General features: G+C 38.2%; 1 protein-coding gene across 1 annotated transcript; it reads right to left on the minus strand.

Annotated features, from left to right (window-relative positions):
* Positions 1-244: 244 nt before the first annotated feature.
* On the minus strand, positions 245-10,316 carry LOC137938766 (MLO-like protein 9). Its single transcript, XM_068783799.1, has 15 exons — positions 10,185-10,316; positions 9,303-9,360; positions 8,798-9,165; positions 8,183-8,299; positions 8,030-8,090; positions 7,767-7,855; positions 7,464-7,538; positions 7,299-7,387; positions 4,572-4,621; positions 4,445-4,485; positions 4,177-4,350; positions 3,857-3,892; positions 3,595-3,662; positions 1,626-1,686; positions 245-753 (listed from the first exon to the last, which is right to left on the minus strand). Exons 1-15 carry the CDS (start codon positions 10,314-10,316, stop codon positions 370-372), a joined length of 1,803 nt encoding a protein of 600 aa, XP_068639900.1. The 3' UTR covers positions 245-369.
* Positions 10,317-15,036: the final 4,720 nt, after the last annotated feature.

The following is a 15,036-nucleotide window of genomic DNA, read 5'->3' on the forward strand; positions in this document are numbered from 1 at the left end:
GGCTAATGTTTCCAAGCTCTTTATAGAAGCCATTGGTCGTTGAAACGGACGGGGGACTAGCAAGAAGATAGAGAGGTGTAGATAAAGCTTTCCGGCACCTAACTCTTTCGTAAAACGATTTGAACGTGAAGTGACTCTTCAAAAAAAATTTCTTTTCTTTTCTCCTTTTTCTCTCAATTTTCTCAACTTAATTCACCCAAATCTGGATTTTTACAATGTAAAATCCCTAGGAAATAGACAAGCCATTACCTTGTTATGTGATATTGAAAGTCAAAAATTTGCATCCTCCCTAATAATCAAATGTGAAGGTTTCTACAGTCATCTTTGTTGTCTTCACTACTACTAAGTTCAGAAGTTTTACAAATGAGGCTATAACAGGCTTCTTTCTCTGGATAAAGATGGCTTTGAAAATGTTAATTCCCCTTCATTGTTGTGTTCTCCTGACATGCCCTCCATTTCCACATTGGCAATCAATGTGGCTCTTGAAGGGACCTTTTCTCCCTCCATTTCAGAAACGTCTTGGTCTGAATAACTCTTCCTGGAAGGGGTATCAGATCCACCTCCCACATGACCCATGGATTTAAATCGTCGAAATCGGTTCACTGGAGACCCAATGGGGCTCACACTAGGGCTCTGCCCAAGTGTCCTTGGAGGGGAATGAGCTTCCGTCTTCTTCTTTGCACCCATACGCCATTTCTTGATGGCCTTAGATGTTTGTTCATCGAAGATAGATTTCTTCATGTGTGATCCCATCTGAAAAAAAAAATCATAATAAAGTATGTCATTGGAAAGAAACAAATAACTTAATTCTCACAAAGCAACGATATAGGGTTTTAGCTAAGAGTTTCCAAGTCAGTGGAGAAATTTACTTTTTTGGTTAGTTTTGATCAATGTTATAAAACCTATGAGATGCAGGCAAGTCCAATTGAATATGGTGAAAGAAGGAGGCATGGCGGCCCCCTCCCTCCTCTTTGCAAATCTCCACAAAATCAAGATTTTTAGAGAGAAAGGATTTGCTGCCCTCCAACCCCCCCTTCCCCCTGGTGGCGAGAGAGACGGCAGTGAAGGTGGAGTTTCTCCCGTGTCATAGCCGAACTAGACCCTCTCCCAGTGGAGCGATAGCGCCCCAGCTGCCTGGTCACCCAGTTTACCAGTTAAAATTGCACACCAGCCAAGTCAGCCAGGTTTTCCTCTTTTTACCAATCAAAAAGACCCATCACTCGGACAAGGAACCAAGTCCAATTGAATATGTTTTAACCAGCCAGTCAGATCTGGGTTTTGTGACACTGGTTTTGATATCTCACAATATGCAATTCATAAATGAGTTATATTGATGAGTCACTAATAATATTAACAAAGAAGACTATGAACCATCTGTTTCATTTTTCTTTTTGGTCAGTTTTGGTAACTCACAGTAGGCAATTTGCACTACAGAGTGTACAGGAATGCTCCTAGAAAAACTGACAAAGCCTGGAAATAGCATTTATGCCTGAACTACCAGTGACCTAATGTCCCCTTATTATCATGTTTGACATTCAATACCTCAAACTTAGAGTTAAGACATTATTGTTTTCTTTACACAACAAGAGTTGAGACAATATCATAACAAAGAAGAGTGAGTATACCTGAGATACAAGTGCGTATAATGGAAGCGTGATGTAACTGCACACAAATTGCACAAATACCCTGCGCCAACCACACCAAAACTTGTGTATGTTACTAACTTGTGGAAAAAATAATCTATGTAATGAATCCAAATGTCAAGTAGATCTTCCAGTGCATCGCAACATGAATTATGTTTATGTAACTTGATGAATGAAATAGCAATGTTAGAAAATACATCCAAAGGTAATTTGGTCATTTTACCACTTCAGTGGTTAATTTTCTTGATATAATCTTATTTTGCATGTTAAATTATATCAGTGGTTAAATTTTCATGTACATAGGATGTTTAGTTAGGGAGATATAAGGAGATTAAAGTTTATTAAGTGTGTAGGGGCATTTTTGTAATTTATAACTTAAAACACTTATTTAAGGAGTCTGGGAATTTGTGCACAATTCCTAAGGACGCCATTTAGGCTTTTCAGAAACCTCTTCTTCTCTTTTGTCCTTTTTCTCTTAATTTTCTCCTCTTCTTTCACCAAAATCTTGATTTTTACAAGCAAAAATTGGAGAATCCGTCAAACTGTACACATGTTAGTGTTGAATTTAGGGAAAAGAGAAATACTTCATTGACTTGTTGTAATCAGAGTACATGAACCCCTATTTATAATAGAGGAAAGTAGTAGAATCCAATTACAATTAAACTACCCTTGTCCCAATTACACGCAAACTCTAACACTTAAAGATAAGTCCTAGCATAATTAAATAACTAAACATAAATAGAAAACTAATATAACTAAAACACCTTTAAATTGAAACTCTTCTATGAGACATCCTACCATAATAATTTTGGCTTTGTAAGACTTCTTAATGCGAGAGTCATGTAAGAGGCTTCCATATCTTCTCTTCAACATTCCCCCTCAAGTTGGAGTTTATAACTTCAGCTTGCAATGAAAAGGATTCTTGGTTTTCAATTTTATTTTGTTGTAAAAATTTCTTCATAGATGCAAAAACTTCATCTTTGTGCTCCCCCTTTCTTGAATATTTTTGTCACATTAAAATTACCACAACATATAAAATACCTCTTTCTTGTAATTCTTGTACTTCTCCCCCTCAAGCTGGGAGGTAATGGCAATGATCCCAGCTTAAACCAAATAACATAGATGTCTATCATTCCATGTTGTTTACTCTTCAATTTGCTAGAATTAATCTATCATCTGCTGTCTACACAAATCATACTGTTTGCATTGGTAGGATTAGTTCACTTCGATAAGCTATGAACCAATATCCACTTAACCCTCATTGAACCCTTGCTCTTAGGAGTTCTATCCACTCATTTATCCATGATTAACTGATCCTCTCCTTAATTTGAACATTTGGAGAACAAAGATTACTAACATTACTGACATTGTATCCTCCTCTTGTTCCTCTTCTGCATCTTTTTGTAGCTTTTTCTGCTGTATTCTTTGGGGAACTCTATTTTACCTTTCCTTCTCTTAATAATGTTTTTTCTCATCTTAAAAAATGGAAAGGTGTTACTGACATTGCTGAAGACATGAACAGAAAAAAATATTGAAAAAGAGGTATAAGTACTGAACCCAATTTGGGTACCAGTCAGTAGTATATAATTATAGTATTTTAACAACAAAAATGGCCTGTCTGTCAAACAATAAAGTCATAGGTGAAAACCAAGAAAAATTACTCTGAAGGTCATTCATAAAGCGTGCAGCTGTTTCCAAAAGGAACAAAGGCGATATGTAATGCAGGAAGCACGAAATAGAAGAGCATACAGATTCTTTTTCCATGCTCACAAGCTTTTTTAGAAAAAATCTAGTACTCTTGGTACCAATTCAATTACTGTGAATAAAATCATCAAGTACTAAAACTCTGTGTCTGAAGTAAACACTTTTTCACCAAAACTGGAGCTCCAAACTGAAAATGCATATGAGCATTTTTAAACTCTTGACATTAAGAGTGATGAAAACAGCTTACCCAAGCACAACTCTAACAACTATAAGCCGGAGGTTCTGATGGAAGCAAGATTTCAGCCCAAATTCATACTGGTCAACCACAATAAAAATAATTAGTTTTTCTTCAAGAAAAGCATAACAATCAAACAGGAACGGAACCACATTACATACTATTTTTCTAAAGATGAAAAGAATATGCAAAGTATTACAAAAGAAACAGGAAAAATATTCCAGGAGAACATAATAATTAGATACTGTTTCCAAGTAAAGGAAATGAGCATTACCCATATCCAGAGGAAATATATAATTTGGAACGCATTCTGAAAGCAAATAAAAGAGAAACAGAATTCAGAAATTAGCAGTGTAACTAGACTAAAAAACTCATGGCTAGAAAATTGAGGTATAAAAGCAAAAAAAAATTAACCCTAGGCCTTTGTTCCTAGTAGTCCTATGTTCCTTTCTTAGCTTTTTGAGGAAAATTGATTACAAACCAATCATCATCACTGTTGTCATTTATATGGATTTTTGCTGTTGTTATTGTTCTTTCCACTGTTGTTGCATCTCTGCCTGAAAAGCATATCCAGGAGAGAAGAGTATTTGTTACCTGAAACATTGTTAAGTGGATCAGAAACAAAACAAATTTTGGGCGACCAAACCAAAAATGTTTGTCTCCAAGTTGCACAAGGGGAATCCCTTGAACAACTGCATGCCTTTCTTTGATTTCAAGAGCCATCCTTGTTATGATAGCCTGTAACTTTGTTCCAACAGCTAAGATAATCTGTAAAAGTTTCAAAAAAAAAGAAAAAAAACAGTAATACGGGGTGTAGTAAAGAAACTGTGGTACATTTACTGTTTCAAGGAAAAATACTTACAATTACGGGTATTATGGAAATCCAAGACAACAGTTGCCAGCCTGAAAGAGGTGCCCAGGGATGAAACTTTGTGAATATATAGAATAAAGAGTACAATGGAAGGTCAAGAAAATAGAGGGGTGCTCACCTTCAAAATTGAGAAGCAAAAATAAGACTGCTGAAAACCATAATACAGGACTGCAAAGATGTGAGGAATGAAGACTGTTAAGGATAGTCCCATATACATTAGTGAGTATAAAGATTTTGCATTTATTAGTTGGTAGAAGAGGTTTTCTAAGTGGCTAGTCATTTTGGGATAGGACCTTCGACCCAATTTAACATGGTATCAAAGCAAGGTTCTCATATGTAGGCATCCACCAATATTATCCACGTGCCACCACGTGAGGTCCTCTACCAAAAATTATCTACGTGCCTATACGTGAGGAGTATTAAGGATAGTCCCACATACATTAGTGAGTATAAAGATCTTGTATTTATTAGTTGGCAGAAGAGGTTTCCTAAGTGGCTAGTTATTTTGGGATAGGGCCTTCGACCCAATTTAACAAAGACAATTACAGCAGGTTAGTTAAAGGATCAGCTTAACCATGCAAAACAACATAAGAGAAATGATAGCTCCTTTCTGTTTATGCTCTCGTTGAGAAACTTATTGCTTCTATGACACATGCAGTTATCACACAAAAGTCCAGGCCTACCAACTGAATGATGCCTCCATGGTATTGAACATGATTAATAAAAAAAAAAATTGACAATTCCTTGCAGTCTGATTTAAAAATAGAGGAGATCTAGAATTTTTGTTATGCCCAAAATTTATTTTCTTTTTGACATAAATTGGATCATAAATGGATCCATCCAAATAAATTGGATCATAAATGGATCCATCCAAACTGATACCCTTCAATTTGTTTCTTCAACCACATGATACTGCAATAAGATGTTCACTAAATAGAGGGAACCACTAAAAATCAAACACATTCGTTTTTTTATTTCTAAAATTCAACTGCCTAATACCTCGAGCATGATATAAGTAGGCAATGTTTTACCACTCAAATTTGAGGACAGAGCGATTTCCATTCTTTGTACAGGAAATCAGTCACTAGCTATTGCAACTTGAAGTTCGGAAGCCAATATTTTCTCAAGGATGTAAATATTGAGTATTTATTGCTTTAGGATAGGAAACAAAGAATTTCCAAAAAATGAAGTCTACATTTTGGCTTATTCTGATTAGCCAAATTTTTGTCCATCATTTATTAAAAGGAACAGACGAAATAAAAAATCTTATCCATATATGTAATCGGGTAATTTGACGCATTTATTGTTTTATCGTTTATTAAATGGAATTGGATAATACCTATTCCATACCCATTTACCCGTTTACCATTTATGTAAGGGTATTATTGTAATTCTTTATATACCTATGTAAGGAGAGCTTGTGGTGTATGTTGTTATATGACTTTTTAATATCTTCAAACATTATAAACATGTTAATAATTTTTTTTATTTTGAAGAATTTTGTATCTTTATTAATTTTTAATAATTTTCGTTTATTTACCCGTTTATGCGTTAAATAAACAGAACCGGAATATGCCTTAAAAAATAATCAGATGGAACGGATATGGAATACCGGAATGGTAATCAAAACGGTATATGGAATAGCCTATTCCGTTTCATCCGTATACCTTTCACACCTCTATGTACAGCTCTATCCTTCTATCCATCACTAGTATTTTGTGGATGTTCAAGTAAATGAAGAAACATTGCCTTGTTAGGAAACTTAAGAGGTTAAATCCTACTGAGTTATGTAATAGAGAGTCCTAATAGAAATCAATCTTCAATGAATTTTAGTTATAAATTAATTCTCTTTGGTCTCTTCTCTTTCATCTCTCTCCCTCCCACTCTCTTGGTACTTTTCACTCTTCATCTTGCATAATGAGGCTCTAGATTCATCAGGACCTCAGCACAATGAATAGATAATTTCTACTAAGATATCAAGTCAACTTCTTTTCTCTGCATCCAATAGTTCTTCAGATGATTCTGGAAATCAGGAACAGAAACATCAACTTAGAGGCGACTATGAGTGAAGGGAATCACTCAGAGTTTCCTAATTATGAAAATGCAATATCCTGAATTCTTCATTTTTCAAATGGAATCCTGAATTCTTTGTGAATTAAGGAAAAGGAAGTTCCAATTTGCTTTGAAGTTTAAGTTAAAGTCTATGGTATATACTGTAAACATGATAGTTCATCTGAGGGTCTCATGATTCAACAACAATCAGCAGAAAAAGAAGAGAGGAAAGTTGACCAGGGGTGGTAAAGTTTAAAGCAAGAGAGAAGTCATCAAAGTGAAAGATGAGAGGAAATTTCCATTTTGGATGTTATAAAGTAGAAATATGCTGCCACTTGATGACTAAACATTGACATCTAAGTAAAGTTGAAACTAAAAACAGAAATTAACATAAATAGCTAATAGAACTTAGATTGACTGTTATAATGTTATTCCCAAACATATGTAAAGAGATGAAGCTCACATCGGATGCATAATTTTCAGATCAGATATTGTTGGAAACATCTTCCACATTTGGAGTTTATTTCTTAAAAAAAGAAAAAAATGCAAATGCTTCAGCCTCGATATTTGAAATAAATGCATGGAACATAAATCACCTGATCATGGCCAAATATTAATAATTTCAATTTCTCCTAGTTTTCTACTAATGCTCTTTCTAGATCTTGAACTGATAAAAAAATTGAAAAGCTTTTTCTTCGTTGATCAGCTGGGAACTTCAGATGAGCTTGCTTTAAGAGTTTAAATAAGAGGTGAAGTTAGCAGCAAAAGAAAGGACAATTTAAAAAAAAAATACCTGATTTCCACAAGAACCTTAAAGTCATCTTCCAATGACCTTTTAATATATTTTTGGAAGTTAAACTTACTTCCAGGTGCTAAATGAACCTGAGGGAAAGAGAATATCAATATATTAGACAGATGTCATGCAATTATGATGAAAAATTGCTGCTAAGTAACTTACAGAAATGAAACCGTTGCGCATTGTCAAGTAATCAGCCTTACGAACTGATCTGAAAAATTGGCGGAAGAAGCTTACCTGCAAGAAATTGGCACAAGAACTTATTGCCTATAAGACAAAGATATGAAGGCTACCACTCAAGAAGTACAGACAAACATAATTAAGGTTATGATGGCAAAAATAATAACAAAAAGAAATGATTCAGGGCAATGATTTTCTGGTTTGGAAAATTCCAATACCTTATTGGCTGCTCTACAACATTTACAGGAAAGGTAACCAGAGATTCAAAGAATAGAAGTTTCTTACAAAATAGAATGAAAATGCAACCCTATTCCAGAGACTTGTGTGTGCTCTCACAAAGGATGTCTCATGAGCAAATCTGAATCTTGCAGGATCTGTATCCTTGTACATGAAAGGAGTTAGAGCATTCTGAACAAAGGGAAAGAAATCTCCAGAGGAATAAAAACGACGTCAAAGGTTAAAACACAGATTATAAAGATCATAACCATCACTATGAGAGCCTAGTACCAACTATGTTGGGCCAATTATGAAAAATGCATAATAAATACCATTGGAAAACTCATAATCAAGGGATGAAGTTTCTCTCTCCCACTCCTTCCATGCACGAATCTGCATAAAAAGAGACTTCTTGATATATAGAATTTCCAAGAGTTTAGAGAACCCTCTTTTTAAAAGCCCGGAAATATTAACTTGTGACCCACCTTTAATCTACCGAGAGTCATTGTCAGAGCACTATATGCCACATGAAAGACTGCCAAGAAAAATATGAAGATATGCAACTGATGTAGCGCTTCCGCTGAAACTAGTGAAACCTTCCCCTGTAAAAATGTGGATAAACACAGATTAGCAATCATTTCATACATAGACACAGATGACACCTAATAAGATGATGGTCAACTTTTGACCTGCTCTACAGCTCAAAAACTGTACATCCTTGAAGCAACAATCGTGCTAAGCAAGAATGATAATTCTCATACACAAACAGGAGAACATTGATAATGACATGGTCATCCTATGCCAAATCCATTTTCCAGCTTGACGCTGTAAGCACAAGAGTCAGTAGCAGAAATCCAAATATTCTATAGTGTCCTCCAAATAAAAATCTTTTGGACAGAGAATACTTCTTCAGTAGAAAATTTGTTATAGATTTCATTTTAAAAGAATAGTTCTTCAAGCTACTATAGAGTATTGGTAAGTTTCAGATTCAACTGGCCATCTTTCCCATTTGGGATCCATAAAATCAAGAGTTAGGGATGCCTCTATTTCCATTGAAGACCAAAGAAATTCTGTAAGAAGACACAGGAAGAGCAACCCACCTCAGGACATTTACTACCAGTTGCACCACCAGATAACTTCCTCCTTTGTAAGCTCGAATCTGCTAATATTTTAGCCCATAGAATCCTTCTCCAATGACCATCCTCTCCATGTTCTCCATGATCTCCATTTTTTTCATGTTCAGCATGTGGATTATCTGATGCATGTTCTTCATGATCTCCATGACCACGGTCTGCATGTGGATCAACTGGTGCATGAGTATCAGCATCTGTGTGTGGGCCAATCCCTTCGACTGCCCTAAGTGAACAAGGCAACATTGTATTTGCAGACTTCTCTGTAATACAGACACGCGCAATGTAGCTCTGCCCAAATGTAAGGAGTAAGGAAATAAAACCAAGAATCATTAATTCTGCACAAATAAGGAGAAAGAGAGTTAGGAGCTTATTCAGCACATCATACTGAGGTAGGTGAAAATCAGATATTTTCCTTGCAAATTTAAATTACATAAACAGAAAGTCAATTTTCAGAACAGAATTCAGTAGTTACCGGCTTTAACCTTTTCAAGAGCTTCAAAGAGTGCCTTTTTACGTCTTCTTGTAAACCACTGAAACCAAAAACACCCAAGCAACTAGGAATTGAAGACCCGCAAATTCTGAGGAAAAATGAAAAGACCAAAGAGAAGGAAGATGAACTACCACAGGTAATATTACTTTGCAGAAAGAGATTTCCCTAGTTTCTTACGCACAAAAAAAAAGCAACATTCTAAAATTATATACTTTCAAATGAAACATTGAGGTTTTAAAGTCTTACACCAAGCGAAAACAATTCCTCTCTGGATGCTAATCCCAAAATTCAGTTACAATTTTATATTAAAATAAATCAAAAAAAGAAAACACCGAAATTGAATTCCAACAAAGAAAATAAGCAAGACGAAGTGCTCCTCGATGCTGAAGCCAAAAGAAGCCTCAGCAATCTCACAGACATTACAGAGAATGGGGACACGCTATTATCTTTTTTTATTTTTTGTATGAAAACAAGCTAATGCCGTGTTCTTTGAACAGAGGGCAGAAAATAACGGACCGACTTGGGTTCCAACATAATAAAACAAAGCAAAACAAAACTATCGAATTGCATGCTACATAGAAAACGACATTCGTCTCATAAAATCAAACGGAGGTGCGACACAAGCGAAAAAAAAAAATCATATCCAAGTTCAACACCTTTAAAAAAAAACGATAAAATTAACTTCTCGCGAGGGAGGAAAAACATCAATCCTTCAAAACCCAGAGCCAAAAATAAAAAATAAAAAAAATTAACAACTAACAAACAACGAATTCATTTCATGACAAATTACCAAACAAATAAGAGACCAAATTCTACAACCCACACAGGGACACCCACAACACAAACTCATTGATCCATCCTTACCTCTCCCACCCTATGAAGAATCTTCTCCAAAAAAATAGAAATTAAAACAATAATCGCACAGACAGAAGCAACTGCCCACGTTGGCGTCTGATCTAGCCGCCTCTCAGACGCTCCAGCCCCTCCTCCCCCCATTATCACACCTAGGCAGCTACCACCCAAAATCCAATTTCCCTACAAAAAAATCACAAATAAAAAATCCCCCCTTCCTCCACTTCCTGACAATGCAGAAACATTTACACAAAGTCGCCACGAGAGAGCTCAAGCCAGAGCATTTCTCCTCCCACTCCGCAGCGCAGCTGCCGAGAATCAGAGCTCCCAAAATTCCCTCTTTTTTATCGTTTTAGCTCAAATACCGTGCTTGTCACAGAGAGAGAGAGAGAGAGAGAGAGAGATGAGAAGAGAAAAAAGCGGTTTCAGAAAAGGAAGGGGAGATGCCTGGGCTTCGATGCAGTAACGGTAGCCATGCATGGAAAGAAAAAATTTCATTAGGAGACGAGACAGAGAATTTCATTATATGTCAAGACAACAAATGCCCACGATGATTTAAACAATAACGGGAAATGCCATCATGAGAAATTTAACGGTATTAACGGTTACTGTCCTCAGTCCCAAATTGCTTTCATGGTTTATATTTGCATTTCTAGCTCTTAATGAGTAAGGAAATGTCCCATGTTGCTTATTACACATTCCATAACATTTTGAAACTGGCTCATATGGGACCATGTTACATTTTGTAATGGGTCTAGGGAGACTTGAATTTGAGACCATTGACGATGGCTTAGCCAAGCAGACTTAGACGGGGAGGGGGTGGATGTGTCGGATTTGGGTTGGACTCACCCTTTCTATTCTTGACAAGTCCCCTTTAATATACCATTAGTCCAGCCCTGACCTGAGTCCTCAGTTAATTCGAGAGTCGGGCTTGAGCAAAACAAATTAAGCAAAAAAAAATCATATTTACTAGAAAGAGTATGTACCATCCGGAAAACATATTTTTCCAGGAAAAGACTGTGTTACCCTGTAATAGAATACTTTGTTACGCACTAATATAACACTATGTTAAATAGTAAATAATAAATACAATGTTATGCATTATCACAATCTTAATTAATGAAATAGTCAAGGGTTAAAAACAAGGGCATTTTTGTCTTAAAAATATGATTTGTTAATATAACATGTTTAATATACCAATTGTGCATTTAACATCATTGAATATATAAAATATGTAAATTGACCAAAAAGGTGCCTTACAATATGCTGAAAACAAAGACATATGTATGAAATAGTTGAAGGTTGTACATGGGGGTATTTTCGCCATAAAGAATAGAAATGGTAAATATTATATTTTTGATACACAAATAGTGGATTTAGCATAATTGAATATTATATTTTCTCGTCTGAATTACGTTGCTTCTGTATACCCAGAAAACGTAGCCGATGGTTCGATCAGGTTCAGCCGCCACCATGATCCGATTACTGTCGAAGAAGATGGGGATGACCCCTTTGCCGATTCGGTTCGTGATGATTCTCTGTTTCATCCTCCATTGATGCAGTTCGTAATCAACCATCTGCCACTGGGTGATTTCCTCCTCCCCGACCAAAGCCAGGTAGAGGAAATCGTCGATGAGACCGAACCAGACGTTGGAGTACTCGCTACGGAGCGGCGCGTGCATGGCCGCCGGTAGCTCGATCTGCCTCGCTTCTTTTGTCTCGACATCGAAGGCTTCGATGTCCCCGACGGCGCGCAGCCAGTGCAAGACGCGGTTGAAGTAGACTGGCCCCGCCGACCGACAGATTTCTTCGGTGGGGCAAGGGAGAGTTGCCACTTGTTCGTGATCTTCCGCGAGATGGTGAGGAAAATCTAGACGGTGGATCCGGATCCGACTTCTCGGGGGTTAAGGGAAACCACCTTATACGAGCCGGCGAGATCGACCGCGAAACCAAGGCCGGCGCTGAAATTGTTAAGCTTGGGAAGAGCCCGGCATTCATTGGTTGAGGGATTGCAGACGAAGTAAGAAACATTCTGAAATTGCACTCTGTAGCAGAGAAGCAAACTGTTGCAGGAAGCTGTAATGGAGATCTGACGCTCGGACAAAAGCTTGAACGGACTGTGGATTCTGCAGTAGTCACCGCCGCCTGAGTCGAGAGTGATGTACATGATCCTACCTCCCATGGGAGTCGTGCTAGCATGGAAGAGTCCGAGGACGTTGGAGCAGGATCTCCACGCCTGCAAAGCAACAAACTGGGGGTCAGATATGATAGTAGACCAGGATTTCTTGGTGTATTTCAAAATATCCAGAGTCTTCGCCGGGAGGCCGGCGAAGATATGACGAAGAATGTCGACGTCTAGGGTCTCCATGGAAGGGGAAGGTCTCAGTTGGCAGCCATGCTCGCACAGCTCCCCAGTTGCCTCCTTTAAAACTAAGCCCCTAAATCCTAAAAAGATTTAAAACAAAATCCCCAATTAGATACCGTCAGATGAGACCAATGAATTCCGTTTCTTTAAGAGATGAGATACCAAACTGATGGGTTTCGGTGTTTGTCCCTGATTCTCATTTCAACAATGGAAGCAGAATTTTTTTTAAAAAAAATGCTTCAAATTACGAAAAAGTACTAAGGAGAGGCCGCAATGATCAGGCAAGAGAAGAAAGTGTTGAAGATACTGTTGAAGATATTGATTCTCAATCAATTAAGGCTAATTGATTGAGGATCAATTCAGGATCATTGCCCATTTAGGGCCTTCCTTCCAGGAGCCAATTAAGCTCCAATCATTCATTTCCTGTACAAATCATATAAATTGTAATCACGTGTATATATCTGTAATTGTTATAAATTAATGAGAAATCTCACCCCAGACAGTGTGGTGAATTATTTACATGGTATCAGAGCTTTACCTGGATTAACATCCCCTGATCCTCAATGGCGTCAAATTTTTCGTCCGATCTCCTCCCCTTCAATACCTTGATTCATATGATCACCATCAAGCTTTCATCGTCAAATTACCTCCTCTAGAAGAGTCAATTTCTTCCCCTCCTTGACAGCCAAGGTTTGTTGGGCCATGTGGACGGCACTCTTGCGCCACCACCTTCATTTCAACCTCCCACCTCCCAGACGACAAATCCAAAATTTCTGGCATGGAAGGCGACAAACCAACGCCTTCTCAGCCTTCTGCTATCGTCTCTATCCGAGGAGGCCATGGCAGAAGCCGTTGGCATGATCACCGCCCGTGAGGTATGGATTGCCCTCGAAAATTCCTTCAGTCATCGCTCCGAAGCCCGTGAGATTCGTCTCAAGGACGATCTCCAACTGATGAAGCGCGGAAATCGTTCGGTCTCTGCCTACGCTCGTGCTTTCAAAGCATTATGCAATCAGCTTCACGCCATTGGGCGCCCTGTCGACGAAACCGACAAGGTGCACTGGTTCCTTCGCGGATTAGGCCCTGAATTTTCGAGTTTCTCTACTGCGCAGATGGCTCAAACCCCTTTGCCCTGTTTTCCCGATTTGGTTTCGAAAGCAGAGAGCTTCAAAATTTTTCAGAAGTCGATGGAGCTTCCCGTCACCCCCACCGCGGCATTCACTGTCAACCAAGCTTCCTCCTCCCGTTTCGGCAACTCCTCTCGCCCGAATCGTGCTCAAGGACACTGTGACAACCGTAACTTCGGTCAAGGCTCGCGCAGCTTCTTCGACCACGGCAAAACCGTCGACTCTGCTGACGGACAGGGTCGTTCCGACCAGAACCACCGTCGTCGACCACCGCGGTGTCAGATTTGCCGGCAAGACGACCATTACGCCGATCGTTGTCGTCAGCGATATGCGCAGCAGGAGCCTTCCGGTCACGTCGCCGAAAATTTTTCGGCCCTTTCTCTGTCTGACCAGACCAATGCGTCCGACTGGTTTGTTGACACAGGCGCCTCGGCCCACATGACTCCAACGCAGTCAGCGCTGGATCAATCTTTCTCATACACGGGTAAGGATCGTGTAATTGTCGGGAATGGTGCGTCCCTACCTATTACCCATACAGGTCATATTTCTCCTTCACCAAATCTAAAACTGTTAAATGTCTTAGTTGTGCCCCATCTTACCAAAAATCTCTTGTCTATCAGTAAATTAACAGTTGATTTTCCTTTATCAGTTACTTTTACTAATAACCTTTTTACTGTTCAGAATCGCCAAACGCGAACAGTGGTGGCATCCGGTAGACGTGATGGAGGCTTATATGTGCTAGAGCGTGGAAATTCCGCCGTTATTTTTGTTTTGAAAAACAAAACTCTTCATGCCTCTTATGAATTATGGCATGCACGTCTAGGTCATGTGCATCATTCTGTTCTTTCTTTATTAAATAAACAAGGCCAGCTTTCTCTTACTTCTTTATTACCATCTCCTAAATTATGTGACACATGCCAACTTTCCAAAAGTCATCGCTTACCTTTTTCTCGTAATGAAAAAAGGCCGTCTCATGTCTTAGAATTAATTCACTGTGATATATGGGGTCTGTCTCCCGTACATTCCACTTTGGGGTTTGTTTACTATGTTTTATTTGTTGATGATTACTCTCAATTTACTTGGCTTTACCCATTGAAATTGAAATCTAATTTCTATGCTACTTTTCTTCAATTTCAAAAATTTGTGGAAAATCAACATTCTGCTCATATCAAGATTTTCCAGAGTGATGGTGGTGCAGAATTTACAAGCAATCGCTTTAAAAACCACCTTCGTCAATCTGGCATCCATCATCAACTATCTTGTCCATATACTCCTGCTCAAAACGGTCGTGCCGAACGGAAACACTGTCATATAACTGAAACTGGTTTGGCTCTACTTTTTCATTCCCATATTTCTCCTCGTTTTTGGGTTG

Source organism: Aristolochia californica, unplaced genomic scaffold (assembly GCF_029961685.1).
Source record: "Aristolochia californica isolate CCGP_79_NKW_82.1479 unplaced genomic scaffold, dmAriCali1.0.hap1 SCAF_8, whole genome shotgun sequence".
Lineage (NCBI taxonomy): Eukaryota > Viridiplantae > Streptophyta > Magnoliopsida > Piperales > Aristolochiaceae > Aristolochia > Aristolochia californica.

Excerpts from the sequence above, each read along its gene's own strand:
- LOC137938766 (XM_068783799.1), bottom strand. The coding sequence starts at position 10,316 with ATGGGGGGAGGAGGGGCTGGAGCGTCTGAGAGGCGGCTAGATCAGACG. Across the intron at positions 7,856-8,029 it reads TGATTATGAGTTTTCCAATG|ATCCTGCAAGATTCAGATTT; the intron begins GTATTTATTATG and ends ACAAGGATACAG. Across the intron at positions 7,388-7,463 it reads TGCGCAACGGTTTCATTTCT|GTTCATTTAGCACCTGGAAG; the intron begins GTAAGTTACTTA and ends TCTTTCCCTCAG.